Source organism: Panthera leo, chromosome F2 (assembly GCF_018350215.1).
Source record: "Panthera leo isolate Ple1 chromosome F2, P.leo_Ple1_pat1.1, whole genome shotgun sequence".
NCBI lineage: Eukaryota > Metazoa > Chordata > Mammalia > Carnivora > Felidae > Panthera > Panthera leo.
The window spans coordinates 63,221,301-63,239,307 of NC_056695.1; the positions used below are offsets into that span (position 1 = coordinate 63,221,301).

General features: G+C 44.3%; 2 protein-coding genes across 2 annotated transcripts in view; both read right to left on the minus strand.

Moving 5' to 3' along the window:
* ENPP2 (ectonucleotide pyrophosphatase/phosphodiesterase 2) overlaps positions 1-5,076 on the minus strand; it is a 110,366-nt gene extending 105,290 nt beyond the window's left edge. Inside the window, exon 1 of the mRNA XM_042923300.1 lies at positions 4,626-5,076. Within this exon, the coding sequence (XP_042779234.1) occupies positions 4,626-4,646 (21 nt within the window). The 5' untranslated portion in view covers positions 4,647-5,076. The remainder of the gene's footprint in view (positions 1-4,625) is intronic.
* Positions 1-18,007, minus strand: part of TAF2 (TATA-box binding protein associated factor 2) — a 155,331-nt gene that overhangs the window by 4,603 nt on the left and 132,721 nt on the right. The gene's annotated exons all lie outside the window — the stretch shown is intronic.

Below are 18,007 nucleotides of genomic sequence, written 5' to 3' on the forward strand. Positions count from 1 at the left end.
TCCTTATTCTTCTGGCACCTTTGCCAGACTGTGAGCTCCATGAAAGCAGGTCTACCATTTTCAGCACCATTAATCATCAGCATCTGGCACAATGATTGGTACATAATAAATGCTTTAAAAAATGCTAATGGGGGTGCCTGGTGGCTCAGTCGGTTAAGTGTCCAACTTTGGCTCAGGTCATGATCTCATGGTTTGTGAGTTTGAGCTCCACATCAGGCTCTGTGCTGTCAGCACAGAGCCTGCTTCCAATCCTCTGTCCCCCTCTCTCTCTGCCCCTTCCCCACTCTCTCTCTCTCTCCTTCTCAAAAAATAAACTTACAAAAATTAATAAATGCTAATGAATTAATATGTATCCATCAGAACTAGATACAATTGTTCTGATACAGTCTGCACAATACAGAGAATGACTGTCACCTTCCATGTTCTATTTTCTGTATCTTTTTACATAAAACCTAACATTATTTTAGAAGAAACAGATCACTATTGGTTTTATTGTCAGTTTAAACTCCTAAATCTTAACTATATGAAACCACAACTTCTATCCCGAACTTTCCCTCTCTGTCACTTCCTGCCCCTCCACTCTGTCCCTCCTCTCTCTTCCCCTCTCTCTATCCCGCTTCCTCTCTTATCTCTCACTCTCCCATCCCTTTCTCGCTCTCTGTCTCACACAGATATACCCAGTAATTTTGCAATTGGCTTTTATGATCCACGCAAAATACATTCTGTATCTATTTCTGCATACTTCCCTACAATCTAAAAAGGCAAAATAGACCACAACTGATTGATAGCTTCTGGACCCCTAATCCTTATGCCCTTTTCTAAGCAAATGTGATCAATGTGTTATGCGTTCATGGACATCAACGACATTGAATAAAAGCGGGGTAAGGACACAGCCCAGAGCATACCACCAAAGACATCCACCTGCCAATCCAATCTCCTTTAACAAATGCGTTCAACCGGGTATTAATTTAACCCACGTGCATCCTTCCAATCCAGAAGAATTTTGCAAGATCGGGGCCCTTCCTAAAATCAAGCTTTTTAATTGATTGATGACAATTCTGTACAACCATATTCAAGGTGCTTTATTTTAGTTAAAACCCCCAATACCTATTATCCCTTTTTAATAAATAATACAACTCTGATTCAGAGAGAAAGTCACACACCTAGTGAGTGCCAGAGCAGGGATGTGAGCCCAGGTCCTGTGACTCCAGATTCAATACCACACATTACACTGGGATCCTCTCAAAAGAGAAAATACACTTAATTGGACATGTGCTGGCTCCTGCTAATCACCACCTACCCTCCCAAATGTCTGTTGAATGAATTAATCCTTTGACTAGAGATTTTTAACCTGAGGTTCATGTCAACTCAAAGGAATCCAAGAGTGGACTTGTATGAACTTCCTGAAAGTTTACAGAAAGTGCCTTGTGCTGCATATTGTCCATTTTTGCTGAGAAGGGTAATGTCCACCCAGATCTCAAAAGGACCATGGCTCCAAGTGAGAACAGCTTGCAGTTTCGAAAACTCTCTGTAGAACCTAATTGTCACTCACCTCTGTCTAGAGTTTCAGACACATATCTTTCTCTCTTTGGAAAACCAAAGCTGCATTTTCTCATCTCTCGTCTGCCAGAGCCTCTACCATGCCCAAGCCGCCCTTAGAGATCTCACCTGCTGGTGCCTTCCCGGGCCTTGCAGACCTTCTCTGGTATCAGAAGACACCAGCTTGTGTCTCAGGTACCACCTTATCAAAAGGCTCAGAAGCCCACCTATCTTGGCCTTCAGTACCCTCTTCCCATGCCAGGTTCCAAGTGAAAAGGACTCCTTTGCCTTCACAAAGCCAAAGCAAAATTGGAAAAGACTTTTCATGCAGCTTTTCCCGGTCTTGGATAAGGTTAGGATAGATGCAGGTAGCAGTCTGAGACACTCATTAGTTGAGATGTGGACTGGAGAGTGAGTTGGTAGAACTGGAGACTTGGGGGATTATCTCAAATACCTAGAAAGTAAACCCTTCCTTTGTTAAAACCATGAAGACTATGACTTTTCCTGATAATCATTGTTGACCTTCGCTCTTTGTTCTTGATCATACTGCATTGTATCTCTATCATCCTAGTCAATGCCTGAACATAACAGTCACTGGCAAGAACTGCGCAAGAATTCACGCAAATTTGTTGAGCATCCCAGCTGGGCTGATGCTAAGACAAAAAGAGCTGATCCCTGCAATTGAGGAGTTTACAGGCTAGTAGGAGGCAGACAAATAGATATTTGCAAGAAAGAAGGGTGAATGCTCTGAAAGAAGGAATAAAGAAAGTTCTGGAAAAATATAGGAGGGATACCTAACCCATTCTGGAGGATGGAGAGCAGATGGTCTGGGTGGTTTCTAAAAGAAAGTAGCTCTCAGCTGATTCTTCAGGAGAAAATAGAAGTTAGACATTGACCTAACAGAAGGACAAGGAGGAAAGTCATGTTTTATAAATAATTTAATGAGCCTACATTTTCAAAAAAACGTGCATAAAATGTGGAGAGGAAGTGAAGGATAAGAAGGGGACGGTAAAAGGCAAGTTGTGGAGAACGTGTGTATGCCAACACTACTCTCAAAAGGAAAAAAAAAAAAAAAAAGAGGAATCTACAGACAACTTTTCAGAACAGATCTGTACGATGATATTTGCGTTTTAGAAAGCTCATTGGACATAGTATGGTGACAAGATAGAGGGCACGAGATGGGTAGTGCTGGCCTCAAATGAGACTAATGGGAAGTTGTGACCAGAATCCATTTGGGGGTGGTACTGATTTCAACCAAAACCGTGGCAGGTAAGACGGAGGGGGGTTGTGCATGTGAATTATATTGAGCAGGTGGAGTGGAGACTGATCAGGTGTGGTGAATGAAAGAGAGGAAGTCACCTAGGACAATTCTGTTGTGTCTGGCCCGGACACTGGGGAGGTCATTTGAGTAGTGGCCAGTGGAAGAGGAGGGGCAGGCCTGGGAGGAGGGGGGAGAAGACAAATTCAGTTTTGGGTATGCTGATTTCAATGTGCTCCTAGGGACATCAAAATGGAGATGTTCTGTATTAAAGGCTGGTATTTAGAAGAAAGATCAGGGTGGGCCCCAGATTTGTACGTAATGGTTGCAGCCATGGGAATAGATGAGATCTCCCAGGGGAAGAGAATCTTCAACAGTCGGATCCGCCAATGCCCATGCAGAGAGGACCTCTGAAAGGCACTACAAAGAGGAGACCAGGAAAGTGTGGTATCACAGAACCCAAGAGAGAGTAATGACATGGAGCGGGGGTGGGGGAGGGGACGAGCAACAGTTCAAAATGACACAGAGAGGCCGGCGGAGAGCTGAACTTGCTCTCGGGTTCAGAGAGGTCTCCGGCGGCCCTGACCGAGCTTGGCGTTCAGAAGCGAGGGCGGACGTTCAGAAGCGAGGGTGGACGCCAGCTGAAGAGCAGGGAAGCAGTTACTGGGCGGTGACGGCGTGGAGACGCCCAGTGTCACCCACCCTTGGGAGAAGTGCAGTGGGAAGGTGGACGACAAAATGGAGATGGCAGCTGCAGGGGAGGGAGGGCAGCGGCTCAGTTAACATCTCAGGAACTGCAGTGTGGAGAGCTGCGGTGCTGTGTGCAGCTGGGCGTGCGTGCGGTAAACGACATAAACAAATACCCCCGCCGGCTTCCCTCTCCGTCCTGCTGAGCGCTAGAAGGCCTTTTGTTTTCATTCCCTTTATCAGTGAGAAATGGCTCTGGGCTTAACCTGTTAAACTGAAACCAGAGTGTGGCAGTGCAGCGGCCGAAACCCTTTGACCCGCCGCTAGCGCCCGAGCGCGGGCTGTGCCCACCGCCCCTTCCGATCCTCCCCACCTGCTCTGTTTGCCCTGGGAGGTTTCCAAGTCCAGATCAAAAGCACCCCTACTCCGCCGAGACCCCAGGCTCCCTCCACTCTTATCCAAAATTAGCCAGATCCATTTGCAAGACTTGTTCAAATAGTTAAGTACAAAGGGCCGAGAGACCGGCCGCCCGGCTGTGTGCACGCCAATCAAATCTTTCCTTTGTGGCGCCCGGGAGGGGGACCCCGCCTTGTGGAAGGGGCTCCCTCCATCTGCGAGATGATTCTGTTTCCTTTGGACGCAAGTGTAGGCTCCCAGAGAACATTACCGAAACAGATGGCTTTAAAACTCCCCATCCCTCCTGCAAAAAGCCGTTGTCCGACAGGTAATAAACAAAACGCGGAGCCTCTCGCGGCCGCGGGAGGGGAGAACTCACACTCACAGCACCCCGAGACTGGCTGTGCCCCCGGGGAGCTCCCGCTTGGCACGGGTTCGAGCTCTGGTGAACGGAGACTCGTCCACCACCCCTCTCCGCCAGTTCCACCGGCTCGTTTTCCAGAAACGAGAGGCGCAGTGTTCGCAAACCCAAACATTCCCTGGCAACGGAAACTCGGAACGAGTTAAGCTCTGCATCCGGCGCGCCTGCAAATGCTCCAGCTGAGTGCACGGGAACGCAGCCCAACAGGGACCGTTTTCCGGCAAATCTGGAGGCCCCTTGCAAGGTTTCCCGGCTGACAGAACGGCAGCTTGGACTCGGGAGCCCCAGCAATGGAGGACGGGAAGAGAGAGGCGCCTACCGTACCCGATCGGCGCGGCGGGTCATGCTGCGGGCGTCTGGGCGCCTGGTCGGGCCCCGGGCGCTGCGGACGCGGCCTCTGCTGCGGCCGGGCGGACCTGTGAGCTCTGCCCCGGGACGGCTGCCCCGGGCTGCTCTTGTTTGCACTGGGCCGTTTGCTTTTGGGATTTCTCCAATGCAGATGTAGTCAGGGGGCCGCTGTCCCGGGGGACAATGATTCCATTGGAAGCTGGCCTTTGACAAGACTCACACATGACCTTTGACTAAAATGGCTTTGGGGAAGGAAAGTGTCCGGAGGCCGAAGACGGGGCATCCAGTGCAGGCGTCCACATTCCCACCCCCAACTGTGCCAAGTTAATTTTTCATCCCGTAATCTTTCAAGGAGAGTCTCCGCGAGGTTTGATTTGCGTTTCTCCTTCATTCCGTGGGATTTTCTCCCCTGCTTCCAAAAGGATTTTGCTGCACAAGTTTCCTGCGGTGCCGCTGATGAGTTCCCTGAATTAGCGTTTCCAGGTTAACCGTGGGCAGCGGTATACTGTATAAGTTCCTGTAACATTCTCCGAAATAATATCACCATTTTTTTTTTTTTCACTCTCCTTCGAGCATGCTACAATTTACAAAAGCGCTTTTCACAATCATGCTATCATTTGGCCTCCAAACAATGCCGGGGAGGCTCGCCTATTACTGACGTTTTAGACAAAAAGAAACAGAAGCTCTAGAAAAATTGGGTATTTGCCCAATCACTCAACCAGAAAGTGGAATCTGGGTCCTCTAAATTGGCATCCTCTCCACTTCCACAAGGCACCTTGCTGGGTGACCTCCCTGCTGGGTGACCCACTGCTCAAAGTGTAACACAAAGACACTATACAAAAACGCTAACACATTATTATAACATGTAATGCAAAGTAGTAATGGCTATAACTATTTTAATTTTTGAATTATGAAAGCATTGGAAATTGTTTTAATAAAGTAGTTGTTTTGGTTATTGATGTCCACAGATGTCTCAAATTCATTGACTACTTTTTTTTTTTCAATTGTCTAAATTTTTCCTTCAGCAGCTGTTAAAAAGATGCTGTGGGAACCAGCCTGGCCACTCCCAGGTGTGGGTACAAACCAGGGGTTCCTTGGGCTGCTGCCAGAGTCTACCACCAATGATGATCAGAGTCTGTTCCCCTCTGTTTTCTGGGTCCTTCCAGATGATGAACAAGGAGTCAGCATCCCAGAATTTTATCGTGCTGAGAAGGGCTTGAGGAAGGTCTACAGAAATGCCCTGGAGCCCCCTGGCAACATGTCGGGTGGTATCATTCTCATTTTTTTTTTCAGCTTATAGAAGGAGAAAGGGGGTGATACTCACACTCATTTTGGAAGGACTGTAAGGAGTCAGCCAGGAGGAGAAGAGGGAGGAGGACATCACGGAGCAAGACAACACCACCGACAAAGGCTGTCCATTGCCACGAGCGAACTGAAAATAGTTCCTGCAGGCAGGAGCCCCAGGTGTGGGAGGCGGATTCTAGAGAGGAGGGTGTGGGTTTGGACTCTGACCAGCCTCCTGTGCCACTCTAGGGAATCTGGACATCACCCTGCAGGGCCAAATGGGTTCATACAATTGGCCTGGGTTATCAGCTCACACGAAAAGGATGCAGGAGTCATATGTTGTTCTACAACACGAAAAAAAATAGATCGATAGATCGAAAGATAGATCGATATATATATATATATATATATATATATATATATATATATATATATCCATCCACCTAGCTTGGTAGTTATGGGCCTTAACTTCATACACGAGGTTTCTTCTTCCTTGCTACAAAAATGTGAGCTATCTATTTAACCTCACTGTGCCTCAGTTTTCTCACCAGTAAAATGAGGATTGTGGTATCTGCTATGCAGATAAAATGCAGTTATGTAGGTAACACTCTTGACCTTTCTTTGGATATATGGTGGCATTTGAAAACAGGCAGCTCTTGTCATGTCTCACAGGACTTTTGAGTGCGCAGTGCCTGCCACGGAGACCCGAGGAGAAAACAAGGAGCCCTCTCTCTCTCTCTCTCTCTCTCTCTCTCAGTAAGAGAGCTGGAAGGGAAGGAGCCCCTTGTTTTCTCTCCACCGCACTTTTGGCCTTTGACTCATGAGGGTTTGTCCTTTGTTCCTTCCACTTGTTATCTTTCAGCTCGACACGACTTCCTTAAGGTCCCGGTCTAGACTTTAATATCAGTCGCAATCTTCCCCTCCGTCCAAACTCTGAGTTTGTTCATTTCCTTGTTCTAAACCACTGCCACACCCCTCTATCTGCAAATCCCACCAAGATGTGGCTATCGGCTCGCGCTACACGTCACCACGCAGCCATGGCCACGGGTCCCACCATTTGTATGTGGTCGGCAGCTTCGGCTGGGCGCCCATACCCATGCTTGTGATCTTTCCAAAGGTCCCTGGCCGTCCCACCTCTCCAGTTACACAAAGTCACTCTTCCCACCTCCTCAGAACTCTGAGCTCACTTCCACCTGGCTCCCTTTCAGCAAACAACCTCCTCTCCCCCCACAGAACACTGTAGACATTGGGAAGGAATGCTACTTCCTGTCTCTGCACCAGAAATGGTATTTCCTGCCCCGCTCCTTCCCTCCCACCTCAGAGGTGCCCCTCCTTCTGTGTGCTTTGGAATCCCCCTCTTCCCATTTCCTCTGGAACATTCTTTCATCAACCATCACCCTAGCTTTCAATTTCTTCTCTGCTGATTTCATTAGTTCGTGTAATCAGTAAACATTTATAAAACGATTACATGCAGTCAGCATCTTTGGTTCTAGGCATACGAGGATAAATAACACACCATAACCTACAAACACATTCAAGTTTCTCCCATACAATGAACTCTCTTTTTCCTAACGTGTTTGAATATGACCCTGTTCCTTATAATGACAACAACAATGAACACACACATACACACACACGCCCACTGTCGGGAATATACTCCCCATGAGTCTTCTGAGGCCAGTTTCTTCCTTTAGAACCTGCCTTCAAGTCACTTCAAAGAGACCCTCCTTGACCAGCCAATCTAGGGAACCATTCTGTCCCTGGTTGTTGCTGTTAATCTTTCTTATTTACTTCATATCATTTATCTCACATTGTAATGAGAGACTCCTCCATTTGCTTGCTTGCATATCTTCAACAGACAATAGTGTGAACCTTCCACTAGTGTGAACCTTTATGAGGTCTGGGACTCTTTTATTCGCTGCTGTATTCCCAGTGCCCACGGTGTACCTAGTACGTTCTCAGAAAACATTTGTTGACCCTCAACTTTTAAGTGCCAGGACCATCTTTGTTCTAAACTTGTTTTTAAAGGTTTTTAATGTTTTTATTTATTTTTGAGAGAGAGAGAGAGAGAGAGAGAGAGCGTGAGGGAAGGGAGGGGCAGAGAGAGAGAGGGAGACACAGAATCTGAAGCAGGCTCCAGGCTCCCAGCTGTCAGCACAGAGCCCAATGGCGGAGTTCCAACCCACAAACTGTGAGATCATGACCTGAGCCGAAGTCAGATGCTTAACCAACTGGGCCACGCAGGCACCCCTCTTAATTTTTTTTTTTAAATCTCCATTACACAGCCTACTGGTATTTGATGCAAATAGAATTTCCTGCGCGGCTTTGAAAAATTCTGATGCCCAAAGCACCCCAAGACCAGTTACTTCTGGGGTAAGACGTACCTATCAATTTCTGTAAGCTTTCCAGGCAATTCTCAAAGCCAACCTCAAGACCACTGACCTAACCTCTGCCTTACACACAGGTGATGCTCACTCAAGAAATGAATGGTTGGGGGCGCCTGGGGGGCTAAGTCAGTTAAGCGTCCAACTTTGGCTCAGGTCTGATCTCACGGTTCGTGAGTTCGAGCCCCGCGTTGGGCTCTGGGCTGACAGCTCAGAGCCCCGAGCCTGCTTCAGATTCTGTGTCTCCTTCTGTCTGCCCCTCCACTGCTTGCACTCTGTCTCTCGCATTGTCTCAAAAATAAATAAACATTAAAAAAAATTTTTTTAAAGAAATAAATGGTTGAAGGAATGATTCAAGGAATGGAGTCACTCAGCTCCTGCTTATCTTGCAATTCTCTTCTCCCTGGTCTTTCCACACCTGATCTGCTATCCAGGCATGCAAACCACCAAACACGCACCTGTGCTCTCATGTCTCCAAGCTTTCCCATGCTGCTAGTTCGACCTAGAACCCCCATACCCCGTCTTGGCTACCTGCGGCTGGCCTCCCTGGTAAGGTCTGGCTTTGGGCTCGGTACCACTGCCTCTCCCAGGTCATCGCCATGTCCCCACAGGGCTCTGGACCTCCTCTACCCTTGCATATATCCCTATCAGAGAAGGCATGCTGCCACCTGATGTTGTGTCAGGACCCTTCTTGACCGGGGGTTCTTTTCTCCTTGTATCCTCATGTGTAGCAGCCACAGCAGCCACTCCACAGATATTGTGGAATGAATTCACAAATTAATGGATTAACATATTGATGAATTTTTTTTCTTTTCAAATTTTTATTTTAAGTTCTAGTTAGGTAACATACAGTGCAATACTGGTTTCAGGAGTAGAATTCAGGGATTCGTCACTTACATACAACACCGGGCGCTCATCGCAAGTGCCCTCCTTAGTACCCATCACCCATTTAGCCCATCCCCCCACCCACCTCCCTCCATCAAGCATCTCTTATGGTTTGGTTCCCTCTCTCTTTTTCCCCTCCCATATGTTCATCTGTTTTGTTTTTTAAACTCCATATATGAGTGAAATCATAAGGTATTTGTCTTTCTCTGACTGACTTATTTCCTTACCATAATACACTCTAGCTCCATCTATGTCATTGCAAATGGCAAAATTTCATTCATTTTTTTAGCTGAGTAATATTCCATTATATATATATATATGCACACACACACACACACTATATATATATATATATATATATATATATATATATGCGCGCGCACACACACACACACACACACATATATACACACCACATCTTCATTATCCATTTGTTAGTCAACAGACATTTGGGCCCTCTCCATAGCTTGGCTATTGTTGATAATGCTGCTATAAATATCAGGGTGCATGTACCCCTTCGAATCTGTATTTTTGTATCTTTTGGGTAACATATTGATGATTTTTTTAAGGTTTGTTTATTTTTGAGAGCGAGAGAGAGACAGAGAGACAGAGAATGAGCGGGAGAGAGGCAGAGAGAGAAAGACACAGATTCCGAAGCAGGCTCCAGGCTCCAAGCTGTCTGCACAAAGCCTGACGTGGGGTTCGAACTCACCAACTGCAAGATCACGACCTGAGCTGAAGTCAGACTCTTAACCGACCAAGCCACCCAGATGCCCCCATATTGATGAATTTTTAAAGAGGTAACTGTACATTTATGTTCTATTTTTTGTTTTTAATTTTTGTTTTTTAAGAGCTTTATTGAGCTATACATCAAATAACATATAATTCCTCCATTTAAATTGTACAATTTAATGGTTTTTCAGATATTCACAGAACTGATATTTCTAGAATATTTTCTTCACTCCAAAATGAAACCTTATAACCATTAACAGCCACCTCCTTGTCTCCCCAGCTTCCCAAACCTAGGTAGCCACCAACCTACTTTCTGTGTCTATGGATTTGCCTACTGTGGACACTTCATATAAATGGACTCATGGTTTTATGTGTGTGTGGTTGGCATCTACTTCCACTTTTGAAGATCTATTTGGCCACAAGCGTCCCTTTCACATTGAATTGATGTGACAGAATACAGACTCTGGAAGAGATCTTGGAGGACAAACAGGCAGTATTTCTTAGACCCTATTACACAACAATCTAATAAATTACCCAAACTCCTGAGCTGGGAGAAGGAAGATATAGAAGCTTAGCTATACATGCTACCATGGAAGAAAGGGAAAGGGGACAGATTCCAGGATGGCTTAGCTCTGCCTCACCAGCCCTGTCCAAACTACACCATTAGGACAGGACCTTCTGTGCCATAACGACTCCATACTGAAGGCAAATTGTCCACAGGTCAAGCTCTAGCTTTGCCACATATTAGCTGTAACTCCTGATTCCCTGCTTCTTCATCTCTAAAAAGAGGATACAAATAGTTCTTGTCTCATAAGCACCACATCACAACACTGTTATAAGAGTAAATGAGGCGACACATATCAAGTGCATAGCACAGCACCTGGGACATTATCAATGCCTGATAAATATTTATGCTGTTGTAGCTGTTGAAGTTTGGCCACAGCTGTTTATATATTGTTATTCTAAGTAAAATTTAATGTGGAAAGAGGGTTCTGGTGCTTTTAAAAAATAACACAAGCCATTATTCTAGGAAAACTATACGCACCATGCAGATAGCCACTGCCAGATGGTCATCTGTGTTCTGCTTGATGAGAGTGGGGACAATGGCAAGATTTAGCTGAAGCTGAGGAATAATCATTAGTGGAAAGTGGGGAGGTAGTGGGTTAGTCCATTCCTGGCATAAAAAGCTGATGGAAATACCCTTGTTCTGCCCACCAAAGGTACATGGGTACCATTAGCAAGCAGAGGTTACAGGTTCCATGGACCTGAGGAACTAAACTCCTCTGCAGCAATTTCTTTATTTTCCTTCTACTCTTCTTGCATACAGACCTGCCTGTGGCATCCTCTGCTAAGCCCTCCTGGGGTGTCTCTTAAGTACATCTGAAATCAGCCCTTGGTGGCTGACCCTTGGCAGGCAATCTCGTGATCAGACACAATCACCCGTAGCAAGCGGTCACAGGCTCGCCGAGTTTACTACCAAGTGGTGGCAACTGGTCTGACCATTATCCTTCCAATTCCAGGGCAGCTGTCCTTACACGTAAGTATCAAGGGCCTTGGTAGACCTTCATCTGACTTCCGCTGCTTTGAATGGTTTTTCCGGCACATCTGGCCAGCCTCTGTTCAGATTCTGCTCAACTATCTCTCTTGACTTCCTTCCCTCTAGGATCTCATAGTTCCCTGTACATGCCTGTGGGGCAGCGCCTGGACAGTCTCCAGTTATCCCCTGTGTAGATGACTGTGAACAGCCAAAAACTAAAACACAAGGACACTTTTCACTTATCTTTGTGTGTCCCATTAACAGTCCTGGGCCAAGCACACAACGGTCATTCCTCTAATCTGACAGATATATATCGAGGGCCTACTAGGTGCTGACACTTCAAGATGCAAACATTCATAGAAGCATGGGATTTTAACCCTGAAAGGAATTTTGAGACAAGAAAATGAGGCCCAGAAAAGGTTGTGTCTTATCAAGTGTCCCAGTGGCTGAGTACAGAGAATGTTGGAGATAGAATTCAACTCTCCTGACACCCTGTTCTTTTATGAAAGGTTTTCTTTTAAATGTGCTTTGAAAACTGGAGAAAATATGAATGATTATTCTGTTCATTAATGGTTTTTTGAACTCCAGAGCTAGCCCTCAAAGCACCCCTGAGTTGGTGACCGAGGATATTAACACAGACCAACCCAAAAATGCAACATTGCTAATGCCACTACTGTCTGACTCTCTGTACTTCTACACCCCCACCCTGCTTGCTCACATCTCACCCACGCCAGGCCAACCAAGGGCCTGTAAAAATTTAACTTGATGTGATTGCACAACCGTGAAAGCCTGAGTTGCTTTTTGAGGTAATGAATGATTCTTTAATTGCCTCGTGAAAATGTTTCCAGTGGGAAGAAATACAGAACAAGCTGTCACAAACATAAATGTCCCTGTTAGGCTCTGGTGAGGTTATTATACAACTAAAAGTTTCAGGGGGACCAGCTTCGGAGACACATTGAATCTGTTCTGTTTCTCTTCCTACCCCTTTGTTGAATTTCTATTGTTAAGAATCCTTTTGGAGGCGATGGATAGGTTTCTTACTTTGATTGGCATATGTCCAAACTCATCAAATCATATATGTTAGATACTCGCAGGTTTTTTATATCAGTTATACCTCAATAGAGGTTTTGTTGTTTTGTTTTGTTTTTCTTAAAGAATCTGTTTCTTCACTGTGTTGAAATCATGGTCCAGCAAGCCCAGTGTTCTGTGTTCCTCAGCAAGGCAAACTTTGGGTAAGAAAGAGCAAGACTATAATTCCTGCCTAGCTCCTTAAAGGCTGCTGATGAGTTTCCCTTAATGACTCATGACGGCACTAATTCCAACGAATGCCACTGCGTTAGGTCAGGCTACCATCATCTCTCATTTGCACTGCTGAGAAAGTCTCCTTGACTCCAATTTGAAGTCTTCTAACGTACCTCCCATGCTGCAGTCAGAGAGATCATCTGAAAGTTCTAACCTGACCACCTAATTCCTCTGCTGAATATCCTGCAGGGTTCCCCATTTGTCCTGAAGATAAAGGGTCACCTCCTTAATATAATGCAGCAATAACCTGGTCAAGAGTGCTGCCGACAGACAAAGGTGCTGCCCATAGCTGAGCTGACTGAGCTGAAACCCAGTCCGTATTCCACATGCTAAGCCATGAGCCCTGGCACTGTCCTACTCCCGCCTAAGACCCAGGAAGGATGAGAGGTGTCCCCTGCAGGGCCTATTAGTTCCTGCTGGAGATTCATATCTAATCACCCCTACACTGTTTCCATCCTAACCTCAGCACTATAATTCCACCATATTAGCATCTCGAAACTCCCCTTTGTCTTGCTTCTGACCCTTTGCCCATGTCCTCCTCCACTCGTGCTTCTCTTCATTCTTCCTATCACCTGGATAAGTCACATTTTCTTTCTGCTCTCCTCTTAAACATCATCTTTCCTGACTCTCCTTGAACTGTGTTAGATGTTCCTAATATGTGTTCTCAAAATACCATGTGTTTTTTCATAACACAACACTCATCCTATGGTCTTATAATTGCCTATTTATCTGCCTTTCCTTGAGAGCAGAGACTGTACCACAGTAATCTGTAACCTCCTTGTCTAGGTACTCAATAGTTATCTGTTGATCAAAGAAGTGAATGAGTAAGTGGATGGATGCATAAATATATTTTAAAAAACCTTGAATTCATATTTCCCATAAACATCACGTTTTCACTAAAAGAGCTCCAAAACTTTACTACTTATCATCCCGTATTTGTCTTAAATCTGTTTTTGTCTGCCTTCACAGAATGCACTTCAAAGGTTGGATCTCTAGGAATTGGGAACTCACTCATCTTAGTTCATCCAAAACCACAGCTTCCCCATTTTACAAACAGTTGAATGTTTCCAAATGGAAAAATGGTCTTTATATGGTGTCTTCACTTATGGGGCTTCCCACCCTCCCCTAACTTGCCACCCAAGGCAACGTATTCACATCTGTCCTTTGGGTCATAGTGAGTTCACAAAGCATATTAAGCAGGGGAATGGTATATCATATTTGTGTTTTGAGTAATTGCTAGAGCAAAGGTAAGGAAGGTGAGAGCCTGGCAGTGGGGAGCAGAGAAAGAAAGCCATTATTAGACCACACAAGGCAAGAAATGAAGTCCTGAAGGGATCATGGCCATGGAGATAAGGGCAAAAATCAAGAAATATTTAAGAAAAAGAAAATCTTAATATGGTTGCAAATGAAGGAGAAGAATCAGGGATGATTCCAGTGTTTTGAGCTTCAACAACTGGGTTGCTCCTCATGTCATCATCTGACATCATCTGAACCTGGAACTATGAAGATAGGGAGTTCACTTTAAGATGTGTTCAGTTTAAGTTATGAACTTCCATAACTTAGAAACCAAGAAATCCATAAGAAATCAAGGTAGAAACCGTATTTGTATACCCAGTTTCTAGCATACCTTATACATGGTAGGTTCTCAAAATGTTTCTTGAGTTGAATCAAAGGTGCAATACATCCTACTTACAGAATGCTCAATATCTAACGTCAACCATGTGCTTTGTCAAATTCGAAGCAAAGACCCATCTAACCATACTGCTCTGTATTAACATAATACAACATTTATCCATATGACAAGCTAAGAAATTTCAACCCCCTGGAAAGTATGACTAAGAGATTTTACTGCAATAATAATTTTCACTAAGTGGTGGAAGGAGTCAGGAAAGGGGATATTATAGCAACCACAAATAGGTCCAGGGCTACACTTGGCTTGCAATTCCACTACAAATTTCAGAGAAGCCATAAAAGATTCAACTGAAATCTGGTTGGTTGATTAGAAACATGTGAAGAAACCCTAAACAGGCACGTGTTTCACATTTCCTACTCTGAAGTTGGCCAAGTATTAATCATCCTCCCTGTGTTATTCCAGAAAACAGAATCACTCCAGCTGGCCTTTTGAACGGACAGGACCTCGGATAGGAGACAATCCACAAATCTGGGACTTCCATAGACAGAGAATTAGCAAACAAGTGCTATGCAGAACTTTCCCCACCTTCCACAACGCTGCTCCGTGTACTACCCTCCACACCACGGCCCTCAGCCCAGTTCAAGCTCACCTCTATATTACAAAGGAAGAGAGACTCTGGGGACATAGCCTCTCAAGTGAGAACACCGTTGCTTCATCTTTGAACCCCCTCCTCCCCAGAACACAGATTCCAGAATGGAAGAGGCACAGACTTTGGAGCCAGAAAGTCCCAAATTTGAACCAAACTCCACCATTTACTTTGGGTGATTTACCTAACCTCTTTGAGTCACGGATTTCTTCATTTACAAAACAAGGATAATAAGACCTACTTTGAAGGGTGAAGACAAAATGAGGTAATTTATATAAAACACATACAATACATGTGTGTGATATTAGCAAACATGGATTTGGAGCCTTCTTGCCCCTTCCTTCTGTATGATGACCTGTCCAAGCAAATGTGAAGCCCAAACTGTCTAACACAGGCCCCACTCACAGAAGTCTCAAAGGAATGGTTCCAATGTACAAGGCAACTGGAGAACTTATCAGGGTGCTCTGTAGAGAGCTCAATTTCACCGAGTCCTCCCAGGACTCACAGAGCAGGTGAGGTGACAATGAATCTGTTCTTCCTCAGATGCAAGTAAGAGCAAGGAGGAGGGAAAAGCTCATTGTGGGTCTGAACAGTCAGGTCAGACCTCAGAGATGAGGCATCATTTGAACTGGGCTTAAATGGATGAGCAACATTTCCTGGGATAGAATCAGAGATATTTCATACAAAGGGGGTAAATGAATAAAGACACTGAGGTCATGATGTGCTCAAGAAACAATAACTGGTTAGATATGGCTAGAGGAGAGGCAAAGGAAAGAAATGCTGGGGGAAGTGATGGGCAAGGTCAACTGGATTAGTTTGCCAAGTGTTTACCATGCTAGGCGGAGCTTCTGGACTTAATCCTATTAATAATGCAAGCACATTAAAGAAATCTGAAAATTTCTCTTTTGCGACTTATTGTATTTTGTTTTTAGCATTTTTCTATTCTCATTATGAAAACCAAACATACATTAAAAAGTAATTTTTTTTAAAAAAGGGGTGCCTGGGTGGCTCAGTTGGTTAAGCATCTGACTCTTGGTTTTGGCTTGGGTCATGATCTCACAGTTCATGGGTCTGAGCCCCAAGTCAGGCTCTGTGTTGACAGCATGGAGCCTGCCTGGGATTCTCTCTCTCTCTCCCTCTCTTCCTGCCCCTTCCCTTCTCTCTCTCAAAATAAATAAATAAACTTAAAAAAAATGAATCTGTCTTCATCCCAGACTGTGTCTACTCCTCAGCATTAAATCTTTGTTCTCTCTCCTTCCAGAAATTTTCCGCATAAATACTCTTATAAATCTGCCTGTGAATGAGTAATTATACACTGCATTGTACGTGTTTATTTCCTGCTTTGCAATGTATCTTTACAACTCAGCATATATCATTTCACCTCATTATTTAAAATAGCTGTATGGTAGTCCACACTTTAGACTGTTGCATATCTTTTATTTAACTAAATCTCAGTTGGTAGATATTTAAGCTGTCCCCACTTGTTTATTATTACAAACAAGGCTGCAATCCCTCCTCATATCTTTGGAAATATGTGAGAATATTCCTGTAGGGGAAAAAAAAAACCCACTAAAAACAGAATTGCTGGATCAAAAGGTATGTGCTTTTAAAATCTGAGAGCTATTTTCAACTTGGTCATTAGAAAAAGTACCTATTTATACTTCTATCACCAGAGTATGACTGTATCTGTTTCTACATATCCTTGACCTTACTCTGTTATCAAACTTTTAAATCTTGGCCACTCTAGCAAGTTAACCTTTTTTAATTTCCTGTTTTGACTTACAATTTTTTGAGTGAAGGCGAGCAACTGCTCATATGTTCATAAACCATTTGTCCTTCTTTCTCTGGGAATGGCTTTTTTTTTTTTTTAATTGTCCTGGCCAGTTTTTCTATTAGTTTGTGGTCTTTTCCTTGCCAATTTATAAGAGCTCTTTATATATTAGGAAAATAGGCAAATTGACCGTGAGTTTGTTTATGGCTTCTGGGCTCTATCCAGTTCTTAGAGGTGTCTCTTCCACTCCAATATTATTTTAAAGTCCACCCATGTTTTCTTTCATACTTTTATGACTTCCATTTTATGTTTATAATTTTGGTTGATAAAGAGTTCATTTTGCTATAAGGCATCAGATATGGATTTCATTGTTATCCCTTCTTTGTGACTTTCCTTTAATAGATGATCTTACCCCCATTTAAATTTATTGAGAGTAAGACATGTTTGTTGTGAGTTCCCTTCTCAGTTCTGTTTTTCTGTTTTTAATGCTTCCTCTGTTTTCCAACTTTTACTGCATGGTCTGTTTTTTATCTTCGTCGATATCTCTGCCTCTTTTTCTTGTTCTTTCTTTCTTTTTCTTTTTCCTTATGGAAGACTGTGTTATGGAAGAACAAGGAAGCCTCGCATGTGAGAAGTGTTTTATGCATATGTGTCTGCCTGTATATAGCGATTGCCCCCCCCCCCCGGTTGTTGGTAGGATGTGGTTGACACCTACCGTCTCTACTGTCCCCTCTCCTCCGAGAACTCTGGTAAAGATGGCCGTCTGCAGGAGTCTCTCTTGGCACCACTTCTCATGACACTTCCCAGTGCACAACAGGGACTTGGACACCCTGTCCTCGCCTACCCACAACCCTACACGATGCTGCTTCAGGCACAACTGGCTCTTTGACAATGTGCTGCCTGTTTTTGGCTACCACTATGGAAAAGTGGATTTACTCGAAGTGTCTTCCCTCATGTAGATCCAAATGTTACTGGGTTCAGCAATTATTCTTCAGAGCTTGGGGCTGTAGGTATTTTCTAACTTATGCGAAGACAGAAACTTTCTTTTCCTTTTTCTAGTTGGTTTTAAAAAGACAGAGGTGGGCTGGGAACAGCTTTACCGCCCTGTTTTTGCCAGAATTTCTCCAGTAAAGATAATTAAGCAGGAGAGAATATATTGATATAAAACTAATGATGCTTTTGAC